Raw genomic sequence first — 15,075 nt, forward strand, 5'->3', positions numbered from 1 at the left:
TGCATTCTTATAAAAATCACAACTTGAAAAGACAACTCCCTTTTTAAAGAAAAGAGCAATTTTAATTTTTTTTTTTGTGCTAAACAAATGCTGTGTGTTGTCTCTTTAGTATCCTTCATGTTTAGAATTAAAATGTGCTTTGGAAAACACTTAGCACTTGCAGAACATCTGCAGTTTTGAAGACATGTTTATGAGGGATGGAGGAAAGTGCAGATTGATACTTGCTCTAAGTTTATGTGTTTAGGAATTCATCTGTAACCAGAGAAACTCTAGTCCAGTTATGGATGTCAGATGTTTACATATATTGGATGTTGAAATCATGTGCTGTATTTAAAAAAATTACTTCATTTTTTTTTATTAAGACATGTATGTATGTGAGGATTCCACTGGCAGTTCATACTGTTTTTATGATAGTACATTGCCTACTGTATCATATATTTTGAGAACAAATTGCAGCCATTCCAGTGCAGTGGGGAGACTGAAAGATAAAAGTGGGGTAGCTATTTCTGTGGACTAGAAGACTCAAAGTCACAGGCCACTGTTCTGTAGCTTTGGTAGGAAGCTCTTAGGCAAGGCTTGGCCTGTGGAAGATTCCCTGGGTTGTTCCTTGTGCCTGGAAGGAACAAGTGCCCTTCCCTAGGAGGAGGATGTGGGAGGTGTTCCTGAAGGATTAGATACTTGCCTCTGCTGTCCCAGAGTGATGTTGCTGGTCTGCACCCAGGACCTGTCACTTAAAGCCATTGAGCATTTCTGGCTCACATCACATGAGCTGTGTGGGATTTCTTCAGGGTTGGTACTTGCTTACCTACTGTGAAAGCTGAACCTGCTGTCCAGGAGGGTTTGTGATGTGCTGTGGTGTCTGTGGAAACAGGTTCATTATGCTGAGCTTTAGAATCTGGGAATAAGTTTAGAAAAAAGCCTAAATTCATGTGTGTACCCTTTTTTCCCCCAGCTGCACCTGTGTCTATGTACTTTGTTTTTGATGTTGATTCTTCAAAACTGGACCTAACAGCTATCAGCTTGGAAACTAAAAGTATTTTGTGCCTACTGTCAAAACTAAATAAATACAAGATGAAACTTATGCTTGAATTTGTTTTTTTGAGTTTATGATGGAACACTCATCTGTGCCTTTATCCCCTTATTTTCATCTAAATAAACTGTAGGTACCAATCAGGAAACATGCTACATAAAAGGACAGGGAATTTACTACAGGTATACCCCAGACTGTATTTTGAGATGATGGAATACAAGCTACTGACACTTTATATTTTTGGGAAGGGGAAAAATAAATTATATCAAAGCCTACATAAGCTTGTAGTACATACATAAGTTCATGTTGTAAAATATTGATCCTTTGTTGCCCAGAGAAATTGTGGATGCCCCTTCCTTGAAGGCCAGGTTGGATGGAGCTCTGAGCAGCCTGGTCTACTGAAACGTGTCCCTGCCTGGGGAAGAGGTGGGAGGCTTGGAACTGAATGATCTTTAAGGCCACTTCCAGCCCAAACCATTTTGTTATTCTGTGATTTTCGTATTGTTCTTAATTTGGTGTAGATAGAGCTTTCTTGAAGCTTGACAGATACAGTATCAGCAGTGAAAGCTCAAAAGCAGGGTCCGCTGATATTCTAGTAATTTGTTCAGGTGAGCAGAGCCTTTATCTTTCCAAAAAACCCTCCATCTCTTGTTTTTTTGGGGAGGGGAGAGGAGAGAAAAGGAAGTGTATTGTTTGCACGACAGTACAATACAGTGCAATTCAGGAACAATTACGTTATTCAGCCTGTGTTATGTTTGCCTTCCATTTCCAGTTCATGCTCCTGTGATCCTGTTTGTATAAACCAAAAGATTGGTACATTTATGGAGTAGTAAAGGCATTCACATCATTGTAATATAATCAGAAGTAAATTCTGATCATAGGTTTCACGGCTTAAGCACCTGATTTGTTGAAAACATCAGTGGTAATAAAGCACATTAAAATTTCATTTTTAGAGTGTGTTGAAAACACAATTTTTGGCCTTCGCTCTTTGAACAAAACAGGTATAATTTCTTAATTTAAATAAGGAGATTTTTGCAAAGCTGTATGAGAAGGTAAGGTCCATTTGCCATGGAGAGATTGGAACAGAACAAACAATACTTGGGGCTAAGCCTTAGCAGGATACACAAAGTAAAATTTTTTTTAGGCCATTACAAGAAGTACAGTTGGACAGAATATGAATTTCTGTAACGAGATCCATTTTTTCCTTCTTTTTTCTCCAAAGCTGATCTACAGATCCCTAAAATAGGTAGCAGTTCCATTATTAAAAACAAACAAATCAAACCAAACAAAAAAACCCCAGAAAACCCTGAAGAGTTACATTTTTTCATGGCTCTTCTAATGCAGATATTTCATGTAGTGCTGTTCCCACTGGGTGGTGCCATATTCCCTGTGTATAGCCAGTGGCTGCCTAGCATCTTGCAGCTACTTGCATGTTTAGTTACTATTTGGTGTAATCTGTTCTGCTTTTGAAAATAATCCAGAGTTTTGCCTATTTTCCCAACCCCAGTCTTGCTCTGATGTTGGTGGTGACTAGAAATGAACATAAAGCACAAGTTATGTGATAGTTGAGTAATTGTGCATCATAGGCATTTTGTTCCTGCAAAGCTGTTGCTTTCCGGACAGTGCTAGATACCTTAACACTTCAGATGTGACAAAACAAGTAAAAGTGGATAACTTTTAATTCTTCAACCCAATACTTCTTTAAGGAATGCAAAGAATCTTTGGTTACAAAGTGCAGTAGTTCCTGGCGTTCTTCAACCCCCTCAAGACATATATATAGCATGCATTTTGGTGCAATTAAATGGCAGCAAGATTCTCATTACTTTATATCTGCTTATCAGCATTAACCAGCTTGTACTGAGCAGACAACTAGACATCAGTAAAACAATATACAGTGGCCTATGTGAAACTGCAAAATTACAAAAATAAAAGTAAATACATGTACTTGGCATTCCTCTCGGTTTGGCAGGGATGTACCTTTTCCTACCCACAGAGATAATCAGAGGCCATTTCTAATTTCTGTGGAAGTCTAATTAAAGCCTTTGTGGTTATAATGGTAATTTACAATAAATGCATTGTTTATGCAAATCCTGTATTTACCATTTTTCCTGTCTCTCACTTCTAAATGGTGGTAGCATGCAACAGGGGTCAACAACTTCTTTTCAATGGCAAGGAACACTGAGAAATGATAAGTAAGTGGGCTGACACTTTGGTTAAGGTGTTGCTGTGGTTGCTATTTTGATATAGCTCGTTTCCTGCCCATTCTTCCAGTATGATAGAAAGCAGCAATCAGTAGTAGACAGTACAGTAGAGTGTCAAAGCAAATGGGAAGGCAGTTTAAGATTATACATTTTGTTGCTATCAGCCATTATTCTCTCATCTGAATTTCCTTTAGTCTTATTTCTACTATCTGTCAGAAAGGAGACTGTCTTTTACATGAGAAGAATTTCCCCTTTTAGTTGCTTTTCTCTGACTTCATCTCCATCAGTAAACCAGGCATTTGGTTAAAATCTCTTAGTATGGTAGAAGTTCACACTGAAAAACACCTGGGCCCGAGCAGACCTAGAGAGAGAAATAAAACATGTTTTTGAAAGTTGCCTTTGAAAATTCTGATTTTCTTATATCTGATTAACAAAAAGAAAAAAGAAAAGGGTTGGTGATTAACAGCATTAAGTGTTGAGAATGGCTTTCTTTTAAACTATTTCATTTTAATTCTGGCATAATTTCAAAATATAATTCCATCAAAGAATTCTCTTAGGACATATAGATATATAGACTAAAAAGTCTCAAATTCAGCCTGGATTTTAATAGAATTAAAACTTGTTTCCATGGTTCTATGTAGCAGCTCTACCAAAAGGGAAGTTGAAACAGTCTGCTTTAAGTCTGATTGAATATAAACATGGGGTGTATGGTGCAAAGGGTTTTCTTCTTTTTGGATATCTTCTTGGCTTGCAAATGTAAGGAAACATTTCTGAAAATCAAACCAGTTAAGGAGTTAGTGAACTTGGTGCGGTAAATTAACAGTTTTGTCTTACATTTATACTAGGTATTTAAGTAATAAAATAAATTTGTCTACCACTTACAGAATCTAAGGGGATGATGCTTTATTGACAGCAGAAAAAAATAGCATTAAAAATCAAAGTATGCTTTTCCTAGGCATACAAGTAAGGCTTCGTACACGGCATACAGAATTGGAGCTATTTGTCAGAGCTGTAAAAACAAAGGGCTGCTGCTGAGGACTTTGCTGAGACTTGAGGAAGGTGGGACTCCAGAGCCTGTGGCAGACTCAAACTCTGAAAACTTGACCTTGCTCTGTTCCAGTGAGGGGAATTCAGCCTCCCCTACCTCTGGTTTTTTAACAATCAATACCAATTCAGTCTTGGTAAGATTGAGACAGATCCTATTTCAAATCATCAGAGACTGAATTTTGTTCACAGGCAGCGGGGAGACTTTTGTGACAGAATCTGGTGTGAAGGGTAAGTAAATTTGAATATTGTGAGTGTACTGAAGGAAGTTCGGTTAGAGTGATGTGGGATAATAAGACTGTGCAGTAGCACATTCAGATAACTGAGAATTATATCCAAAATAGCACTATAGACTTCTCTTCTTTGTAATTTTGGTATAAAAGGTAAGGAAGCTAGCAAAAACTTATTCTTTCACATGCTTTTGTTTTGGAGGTCTTTTTTTTTTTTTTTTTTTTTTTTTAATATGGGTTTTTTTCCTTCCTGTTCTACTACTATTTTTTTTAAAGCAGTCTTTTATTCCTTGACCCCCTCCCTGTTTATCTGCCCTGATGTTGCTTATAATATTAAACTCTTCCAGGGGAATTTCTAAGCATGAACTTAAGATACTCATCTACCTTGTTAAAGGACCTCATTTGATACAGCAAATGGAATTACCTAAAGTATTTAGACATAGTTAAATTTTTGAATTGACACTTAAAGTGTGCTGCTTTATGCAGAATTTATGACAAAGATTATAGGAGTTAGTCTGTGCTCTGACTGATTTGTAAGTAGGTGATCTGAAAATTGCCTGGCTGCTTGTGGTTTGGGTTGGTTAGTTAGTTAATGTGTTTCTCTAAGGTTATCTGAGTAGCCCTGTGGTTTTTAAAGAGGTGGCAGTGAACTGAGAAACACCTTCACCTTACTGGGGTTTGGAGGTTTGGAAGTTGCATATCCGTATTTTAGGGTCAGGCTAAGGCAGGGATGAGATGCCCAGTGTCTTTATGGTGCTATTGTGCCCTGGAGATCCTGCATACTTTCTCTTACACAACACAAACCAGAAAATATTATAACTTTGAACAAGATGTGCAGCAAGCAGGTAACTGGGAGAACAGTGGCTGAACAGAGCTTTACTGCAAAGAGCTCTGCAGAGACAGTGGGAGAGGCAATCTTTTTTTTAAAATTTATTCATGTGGTTTTTGTTCACCACTCTTAATGGTGATAAGAAATTTCACTGACCCATATTTTGTTTATTATCTTTTAAGATCAAGCCGGTAATTTCTCCACTCTGCCTCTTTTGTGCAATCTGTGTGCAGTTGTCTTCTGTGTTAAGATAAGTCTGTGTTGTTGGCAGATTGTTGGATTATACTTCTTTCATCCCTACAGTGCAGCTATAATAAAATAGTAATTGCAGGTTTTTCTTTGTGTTTCTAATGTGCTTCATTAGATTGAATTTCAGAACATTCTCTTCTAGTCTCTGCTTACCTTCTTCCAGTCCTAGATCTTTGCACATCATACATTACTTTCTATATCTTCATCTGGTTTTCACAGAATCACAGAATTAATCAGATTGCAAGGGCCCACAGTGAGTCATCTGGTCTAACTTCCCTGCTCAAGGAGGATCAAAACCAAAGTTTTCCTTTGCTTCGTTCTGGTCTCCACCTTTTACCAATGCCACTTATTAGTTATATGGAGATCTTTGCTTTTATTCTTTCGTTTAGTTATTTGTGCAGCCACTTCTTATGCTCCTTTGATAATCCTTCATATGCACTGTGAGGCCTGAGCTGTAAGTAGGGCTGCTTGGTTGCTTTGCTCTCCAGCAGTTCCCTACATCAGTGGATTCTGCGCAAAACCATCTGCAGTGGTGCAAAAGCAATGAAGAACTTTATAATTTAATGCCAAGAAACTTATTTTAATCTTTCTCTTTCAGATGAGCATTTTTGCTGTGAAGAATCACAAAGATGGGTCTAAAAAAAATGGACCTTATTAAAGGAAAAAAAAATGCTATCCTAGAAGTTAAACTAGGACTGGTACATTCTAATAAACTCTTCCAAAATGCTTTTTTTTATTTAATTAGGAAAGCCAGCATGATCAATTAACAGGAAGATCAGTACTATTCAAATATTTAACTTACTCCTTTTTATGGCTGACTTTTACATGTTTTCAGATGATTGTGTATTTTCTTCGCAATGATAAATAATTAAACCTATGTTTTGCTGCTTGGAATATGAATCAAAACAAGATGAAGAAAAATACTGATACAGAAATGGGTTTAGCTGTAAAACCATGTATTTGCTGTTGTGTGAGCTCTTTCTCAAAGGACATTTGTGTTTGTTTTCCTTTTTCCAAAGACAAGCAGGTGAATGGAACATTTGATGTTCTTGGCTTTACTATTGTCTCTAGGAACATTAAAGTTGAAATATTATAAAAATAGCATTGTTGTCTTTTGGCATCCAAAATATGGCGGATTTCCTGTGACAAATTGTGCTAGCAGAAGCATGATGTGGACTGATACAATTTTTTCTCATTTTGAAACTTACTCATTAAATGCATATTGTGAAGCAAACTGTGGTGAGAAGCACTTGTGTAATCATGTAGATATTACCTGGGTACTAAAACCTGATCTTTTTTGGTAATTGCAGATTTTCATAATTCCCTCAAGAAGTATAGTGAATTTAGCTTTCTGAACATAGTCCACTTTGATCATACTGTTCCCTAAATTAGTATATATTGAAGATGGTAGCACTCTCTCCTTCCTATATGAAGCTGTATCACATGTGAATATATATCTGTATGTTGAAAATATGTAGATGTATATTCTGTTGCACAGATGTCTTATTTCAGTAGGAAAGTTATTTAATTCATAGATCAGTATATAACATAAGGAGAAGTAAAGAGCTAGGCAATTCTCATGAAATATTATATGAATGCAAGCTACTACTGTTTACCTGATTATTAAAGGCAAACCAGAACCATACCTTTTGAGATTCAGGTTTGACTGTAGGCCACAGCAGGAAAGCTGAGGCTGAGTGGTGCAGAAAAATCAACAGCGATAAATATTAATTACAGAAGAAAGTGTTTCAGAATGCGATTTGACCAAACCTGTTTGAGGGAACAAATAAACATCTCGTGGCAACTTACTCTTGGCCCCGTTTCCATATGTGGTTGTAGGCTATTTAAGTGAATTAATGATGGTAAAGGTGGTAAGGTTAGAAGACAAGGAGGTTGCAGCACTTAAGAAGGCAGAGAGGAGGAAAGTCATAGAGAAGGAAGGAAGGCAAAAAAAGGACAAGAATTAAAGCTGAAGAGGGAGAAGGATGATGAACTGTAAAACTGGCAGGTGGCAGAAGTGCACACACCTCAAGCAGCAGCAACTGGAAATGGGGCCATAGGAAGCACATGATGGGTACCTGCATACAAGGAAACACAGGGCTGGGAGTGGCAAAAAAGGCAGAGATCCTGAGAACATGGTTCAAAACTGCCAGGATGCAGTGAGGGCTGGCGACTCCCTGGGGACTACAGGGACACCCCATGGCACTGGCAGTCAGGAGCAGGCAGCCAGGGGCACAAGGGCAGCCCCAGCAATGAGCATCAGGCATCTCCCTGGGGAAAGGCTGAGGCTGGCACAGGACACGGGTCCATGGGCATGTGAGGGTCAGGATCAGACACAGCCTCGTGATGGCAGGACATGGCCACGGGGATGTGCATTGCTACAAACAGTTTTTGGAGGGTAGAATGTGGAAAGCAAGATGTGATGTTTGTGGCTGTATTTTGCTGAATGCATGAAGTCATTAATTAAATATCATAAACATCCATAGATTTTGTAACACTGTTGTGTTTATTGATGTATGCTGCTGTCTTCTCATATTGTTTAAAAGTGGTAAGAATATGTAAACAATTAGAAATGTGAGATAAAAATATAGTGGAAAGATTTGTAGCTTCTGAAACTGTAATGATCTTGCTTACCTTATTTATAATCAAAATAATCAAAAGCTATGGGATGCATAATTGTTCAGCAATGTGAAAAAGAAAATAGTTTTCTGTCTCATATTTTATTTTTCATTTTGGTAAATAATAATATTTCACAATTATGATAAAATGGCCTGCATGTCATCTGGAAAAAAGGAGATGGTTTGAGCTTTCCTCTTAAATGTTATTTTTACTCTCTAATCATTGCATGAATACATTTACCAAAATGCCCTTGTTCTAGCCAGTTTCCCTAACTGTGGTGCTTGAAAATTGGTCATGCATTTACATGCAATGTGAAATTGAAGATATTCCTTTGGGCATAATTTTTCTCAGAAATATTTTAAGATCATTAATAGTGTATTTGTGTAACAGACTTAAGCAAACCATAGACTAGGTCACTTCTGATCTGCACGATAATTATTCCTACATGGCAATTAGTATTACAATAAGTATGTAAAAATGGTGGTGGGGAGGAGAATGTACATTTACTGTATTTTTGGAGGCTAGATAACCTTTTCATTGATGACATGACCCATTTCAATTCAAGTTGCTTACTCTGGCATGGTATTAAAAACCAGTTTTCTGACTAAGCTCACACTACTGTTGTAAGAGAAGAAGAAGGGGTAATGAATATTAGTAAAAAATCATAAGAAAAAGAACCTTACTTTAAACTAGGCCATTTAAGGTAGTTGTGGTCATTCACCATTGCAATTGTGACCGTCTCTCTGTGGGTCACTTTGGGCAGCTTTACTGTGTATGAACAGACTCTCAAAGTGAGACATGCGTTTGAAGACAACAAAATGAGTGTTTATTGTCAGCAAACATAAAAGACAGATAGGGTTAATGAACTCCTTGGCTAGATATCTGTATGTGTCTGGTCTGCAACAGGAATCTGAAGAGTCTTTGCTGGCCAGGCAGCTGTGAGTGAGGTGGAGGAGGGCCACACTTATTTGCCCCTTTAAATGTCTGCCTTGTTTCTAGGTTGTTGTCTGCCACCTTCTTTGGGCTTTGATGCCTTTCCACATTGATGTTTTTCCTCTTGAATCCTCAAGCTGGTAGCAAATCCTATGTCACCAGTCCTACCTTTTTTTGTGGTTGTCTCTGGCATGGGTGTCCTTTCAACTTTCACTGTGGTCTTTCCCATATCTTGGCAATTTCCTTGGAAGTCAGCCTGAGCCAAGGTCAGGCTGCCGTGGCATGTCTGAGGCACAGCAAGATTGATACCCTAGAGAGGTCACTGAGCAACAATATGAAACACTGAGGTCACATACTGTGAGACATGAACGGAGGAACTTATATTACATTAATCATTCCTTAAATGTTAAGTGATTTAGGAGTTTTTAATATTGTGGGAGGTTTAAAAGAAATAATTAAAATAAATTTTTTAAATACTCTACAGAATTTTATTTTAATGCTAAACATTTGCTTTGTGGCAGTGCTTCTGTTGCCAGTATTTCAGTTGTTGGTAATGCAGTTTGAAGAAGCAGGAAGCACCACTCCTGGCCTTGAATGCTCAGTTCAAGTCTTCCCACAGTTTTCTTTGAAAATTGTCCTGGTACACAGCCTGCAACTGTCCTGTCTTCTGTTCTAGGTAGTGGGCCTCATCATGATCGAACTTGTGTTTACAACCAGAGCAACATAGTAGATGGAGTTTACTGCCTCCCAATAGCACACTGGATTGAAGTCTCTGGACATACTGATGAGATGAAACACACAACCGATTTCTATTTTAATATTGCAGGACATCAAGCTATCCATTACTCCAGGTAAAAGAAATGTGCAGAGCCTGGCTGGTGTCAAATGTTACAAACAGAAAATCTGAACTGGCATATCTGAAAACTGCATTTGAAGTAGTGAATGGTTGTCTGTATGTAGCAGTAAACTTTAACAAAGATTCAGCAACTCTTTGCAATTAAATGTCAGTTTAGCAGTTCAAGGATACCTGTACTGTGTACAGGTCTGTTATGTTGCATCACATCTGAAAAAGTTTTGTGGCAATTTTTGGATAGTCATTTTCAAATGCTTGTCTATATACACATGTAAAATTGCATGTATGTTATGTGTTTGGTTTGGGATGATTTTACTGAAGAACATGTCCTAGGAGACAAAAATAATATAATCTAGCACCAGAATTTACTGGTGACATGTTGTCACTCATGTTGGCAGCCACGGCAATTAGTGACAGAAGCTTTTGATGACTTCCGCTTCTGGGCATGTGTTTAACAAAATACTAAAACTTAGACAAGCCTTAAAATGTTTGTAATCTGTAGTGTTCACTTGAGTCCACTGTCCACTGGTGAAGCATACTTGAATTAGGAGACAGTAGAGGCCAAGGAGGGCACCTACCCTTTAGGGCTGCAGATGAAGCACAGGCTGTATTTAGAGCAAAAGGCTGAGCACTGGTGCTTAACAAAGTGGTACGGAGGAATTTGGGACCCTGTGTAGCTTTTTTCCCCATCTCCAGTCAATTGATACAGCAGGAAGTTTGTGAATTGATAATAGTGTGTAAATGCTAGCAGTCCTGATATGTCACATGCATTACAGAGCAGTTAGTTATGCCACAGGGATTAAAAAAAAAAAAAAAAATCAAACCACCTTGTTACTTTCATTAAGCCTTGGCATTTTTTTGTGTGAATTTCTCCAGACTACTGTATCAAATATACCAACCTCACCATCTTGTCTCCTCTTTGTACTCTCTATCTCCACCCTCTCACAGGGTAGGAAGGAAAATTGTCTTTTCCTCATTAGACTTGCAAAGTGCGAGGGAAAGATTTCTTCCCCTTGGTATCTTTGAAATCGCATGGATTCATAAACACTGTCAAGCACATGTAGGTTTTTGTGGGAGCTTTTCTCTGAGACCCCCTCAAGTTGCACAGTACACCTGATAGACTGTAGTGTTATGTGGATCTTAAACATCAGTTTCCAACATCCTATCAGAGTAAAGATCTTGTTTATTCCAAAGCACGGACTTGTCAATCCCAAATAATCTTTGCTTGGCAGAGAAATTTTTTGAGAAAGAAGAACAGCTGTCAGAAAGTGAATATCTAAGTACCAAAGGGTAACTTATCTTCCTTTCCAGAGGCAGCAGTGATCCATTTAATGCTGCCTTATCTGCATGACTATGTGTTTCAAAGATTAGGTAAAAAGCTGCAGATTCTGCTAGAGAATATTTGAAGAAAATTTTCTGAGCTTTGTAGTCTTTTTAGATGAGGATCTCCTTCATTCCCTTCTCACATACACATACCTTCATTGAAAGGCAACCTTATATGTATGTCTTAGTAATTCTTATCTCATTTCTTTGAGCTATATTAAATAAGCATACTCTGTAACAGTCCTGTCACATAATTACTTCTAATACTTTGAAGATATTCTGCCTTAAATGTTTTTTAAATTTTTAACAGTTGGGGGCAGATTCACCCCATTCTGCTGGTTGTAATAAAGCAGACCAAAAATACTAGCTATTTTAGATTTTTCTTTGCTGTTGTTGGCAGAGCAGCTGAAGTGAGCTGATGAAAATGCCTTTATTTTGCAATGGATTTATTGATTCAGAGGAGTACAATGAAGATTAATCAAATAAAAAATACCTATATAACCTCCCTCCTCCCCAAAGCAAAAAAAAAAAAAAAAAAAAAATCAAACAGAAGCAAAAAGCCAGTCCCTCTGCCCCTACAGTTAAATCTCAGAATATGATCAGATCATGGTTTTCCAGTTAAAATTACTTTTTTCCATGCTGTAATGGAGGCAGCAGGGCTGCGGGGAGCATTGTGACCGCAAATTCTGAGTCCTGTCACCACTTGTAGGAACTTTCCAGAGTGATGGAGGCTGGAAAGAAGTGATTTATCAATGAAAACTTTTGATGTGAGCCCATCCTCTATGTTGCTTCCACTTAATAGGGCTGCCATATGTGAATTAATGAGAAAGGAAGGTTTTCCTCTGTCAATGGAGCTTACCACGTGGGCCCTGGGACTGATTTTATTTATCTTCTGTTGAATCACAGATAGAAACAATTGCTCTGAGCTTTGCTGCCATCTTGCCTCTTCATAAAGCACGAGCTTCTGCTTTAAATGGACTGCAGCAGGATGAGAAGAGCATGCTTCTGGCTGGGGCCAAAACCAATTTTGCATGATGCTGAGACTGATGACGAATGCTCTGAGGAGATTTTTCTTATTCACTGTAGATGTATCACTCATAATTTAGTGAACTTACATTTAAACTTATATTTAGAGAACTCATTTTTTGTTGGTCATTCACTGAGGAGAGTATATAATACGGTTTTTAAACACAGCAGATTTGAACTAATTTTTTGTAAATGTGAAGCTTTCCCACAGCTAGTAGTCATGACTGATACCTCCATGGCATTAATACTCACATGGTTTGGAGATGTAATGACACCTTTAATCAAACTGTGAGTCCCACAAAAACAATCAGTTTCTCTTTTGTGTTAGATATTACTGCAATAAGATGGCTTCAAATTGCAGGAGAGTTTACTTAGGATGCAGTAATTTTTCAAAGTAAATTAGAGTTATTGTAATATTTTCTGAGAGAAGATGACTTCAGAAAATTTGTGAGTCTGAGCCATATTATCTGTTTCAGTTCCATCTGTGAAACATGGAAGTTCCTAATTTGTAGATGTAGTATACTATATTATTTATATAAAAAAAATCTGCATTTCTCAAAAGAAAGGCATTACATAAGAGCAAGAGAAGGAATGACACTTGAAATTACAACATCCTGAAATAATATGTCGAAGACAATGGTGCTTGATGGCAGAATTAGGTGCTATGGAAATTAACCTCTGATAGTAAAAGCCATCTAGTTAGTTTCCTGTTTTCAGACTAATTTTAGGTGTGTACTTTTTGTGAGTCATGTCTCTTAAATCTGACAAAGAAAAATGATTTTTATGTGCTTTGCATGTAAAATGCAGATAAACTGGAATGTGTAAGTGAATTCCTCATACAAGAGTGATAGCTAATCTCTAACTGTGGTATTGTATGGCTGTTAAACATTTTGGAGGAAAATACACAATTAGCAATCCACAATCAGGGGAGGCACTAAATGAGAGTAGCCATGGGTCCAGACAACAATTTTTTGAGGTACAAGTTTCTTTAGTACCTTTTTTTAAATTATATATGTATATATAGGCCATTAAATACTAATATTTCATGTTCATGGAGTGATTGGGAAATTGATAAATGTGTTGCTATCATCAGTGATTTTTTCCCTAAGACAAAATTAAGATAATGATAAAAGAAAATTGACTCCCATGCTTGAAAATATAATTTTTGTTTCTCATTGGCAAATGAAACACAATTTATGATGTAATATTTACAAATGCTTTGTGGCTTGTTGGTAAGACAGTTTCCTACAACATTGCCAATAATACAGACTATAACCTAAGTTAGGTGTTGAGTGGGAATGGTTAGGAGAGTCACAAAAGAACTGTGCAGCTGCTTTGTAGTAAATGTTAATGTAGATAAGTGAATAAATGAAGAATGATCCAGGGCAAAATGGAGATTTTTTTTTTTTTTGCCTTTTGGAGGCACTAGAGCAGTATTTTGCTGATGGACCACAGATTTTCTTTCTATGGGAAAATATGAACATTTACATGATTGATATGCATCTTTAATTAGGTGGAAAACAAGAACTTGGTTGAATATATTTGGTTCAGTATGAAATTAGAATTACCTTTGAAAATAATACAAGAGAGAACACTTATTTTTTTTAGTCTTTAATTTCTCTTTTCACTAGTTCCAATTCATTCACAAAATAAAATACCTTTCTGTTTTAAATATAATTCTTTTTATAGAGTTTTTTTAATTACTGAATTAAAAAAAAAGCCTTTAAAGAGCAAGCTGTCACAAGAACCCCCTAGAGTGCAGTGACCTATGCTACCATAGTAGAAAGCTGCACTGATATTTATGCCTGGATTATGAATTAAGAGGTGATGATGTCTACAGAGATTACCATAATTAACATTAAAAGTTGAGAGCTAACTGTCCCCTGTGCCTAAAGAATGCTTGTGATATTAGAGAAAAGAATAAGAAATAATGAGCTCTGGAACAAAATTCATTGATTGTGTTCCCATAAAATAGTCCTGATCAAAAGGACTTAGCATCAATAAGAGTTCATCCTTTGATTTCAATACTTGAGGCTCTAACAGTAAAGTTATCTGGTCATTTTATACATTAAGTAATGAAAATATTCTAAGGCACATTTTTTGATATGTTTATCCCATAAACTAGGATATCTGACTGCTCCTTTGAATATTTTATTGTACTGAGCTACAGTCTGAAACTAATCTAAATTGGTACTATTGTTTACTTACCAATGGGAATCACCTTTTATAGAATGATTTAAAAGTTAATTCTGTTTTTTGTCCTTCGTGTGTCTTCATTTGTTTTTCTACATCACCCCCAACTGGAGCTGGTAAATGTTTTTACTAGCCTCTGTTGTGAAGAAAATGGGTTTCAAATCAGTGTAAGAAGTGATATTTAAGCAATATTTTATATAAGTTCTTGAAAGTGAAGGAGTGTGAGGCAATAGGAGCAAGAGTGAGAAGACAAATTATGAGGCTAGAATTCCATCAGTTTTTAGTCCTTTTTTTTTTTTTTTTTTTTTTTTCCCATGTGTTTAATTTGGGTGATCTCTGGATTGGGTAACAACTGCATTTTTCTTCCAGATTTCTTGTCCATCCAAACAAAAAGCCTTCTCCTTTTGTGAACTCCCCACACGGTGCCCTACATAATAATGGCTCAAACCAGGAAAAATGACTCTATTTTTCCAAGTTTTGTGATTTTGCTTGGGCAGGAGGCACTTGGCTGGGATAGCCCAAGCCAGACTATTGTTGAGTTAGCT

At 37.0% G+C, this 15,075-nt stretch overlaps 1 protein-coding gene across 2 annotated transcripts in view; it reads left to right on the plus strand.

The window, feature by feature from the left end:
- EPM2A (EPM2A glucan phosphatase, laforin) overlaps positions 1–15,075 on the plus strand; it is a 35,679-nt gene that overhangs the window by 2,158 nt on the left and 18,446 nt on the right. The window contains exon 2 of one of the 2 annotated variants that reach the window (XM_083857700.1): positions 9,812–9,986. In XM_083857700.1, coding sequence (XP_083713826.1) covers positions 9,812–9,986 — 175 coding nt within the window. The remainder of the gene's footprint in view (positions 1–9,811; positions 9,987–15,075) is intronic. The other variant, XM_083857701.1, reaches the window with a different exon arrangement.

This window comes from Zosterops lateralis (genome assembly GCF_965231275.1).
Source record: "Zosterops lateralis genome assembly, chromosome: 3".
NCBI lineage: Eukaryota > Metazoa > Chordata > Aves > Passeriformes > Zosteropidae > Zosterops > Zosterops lateralis.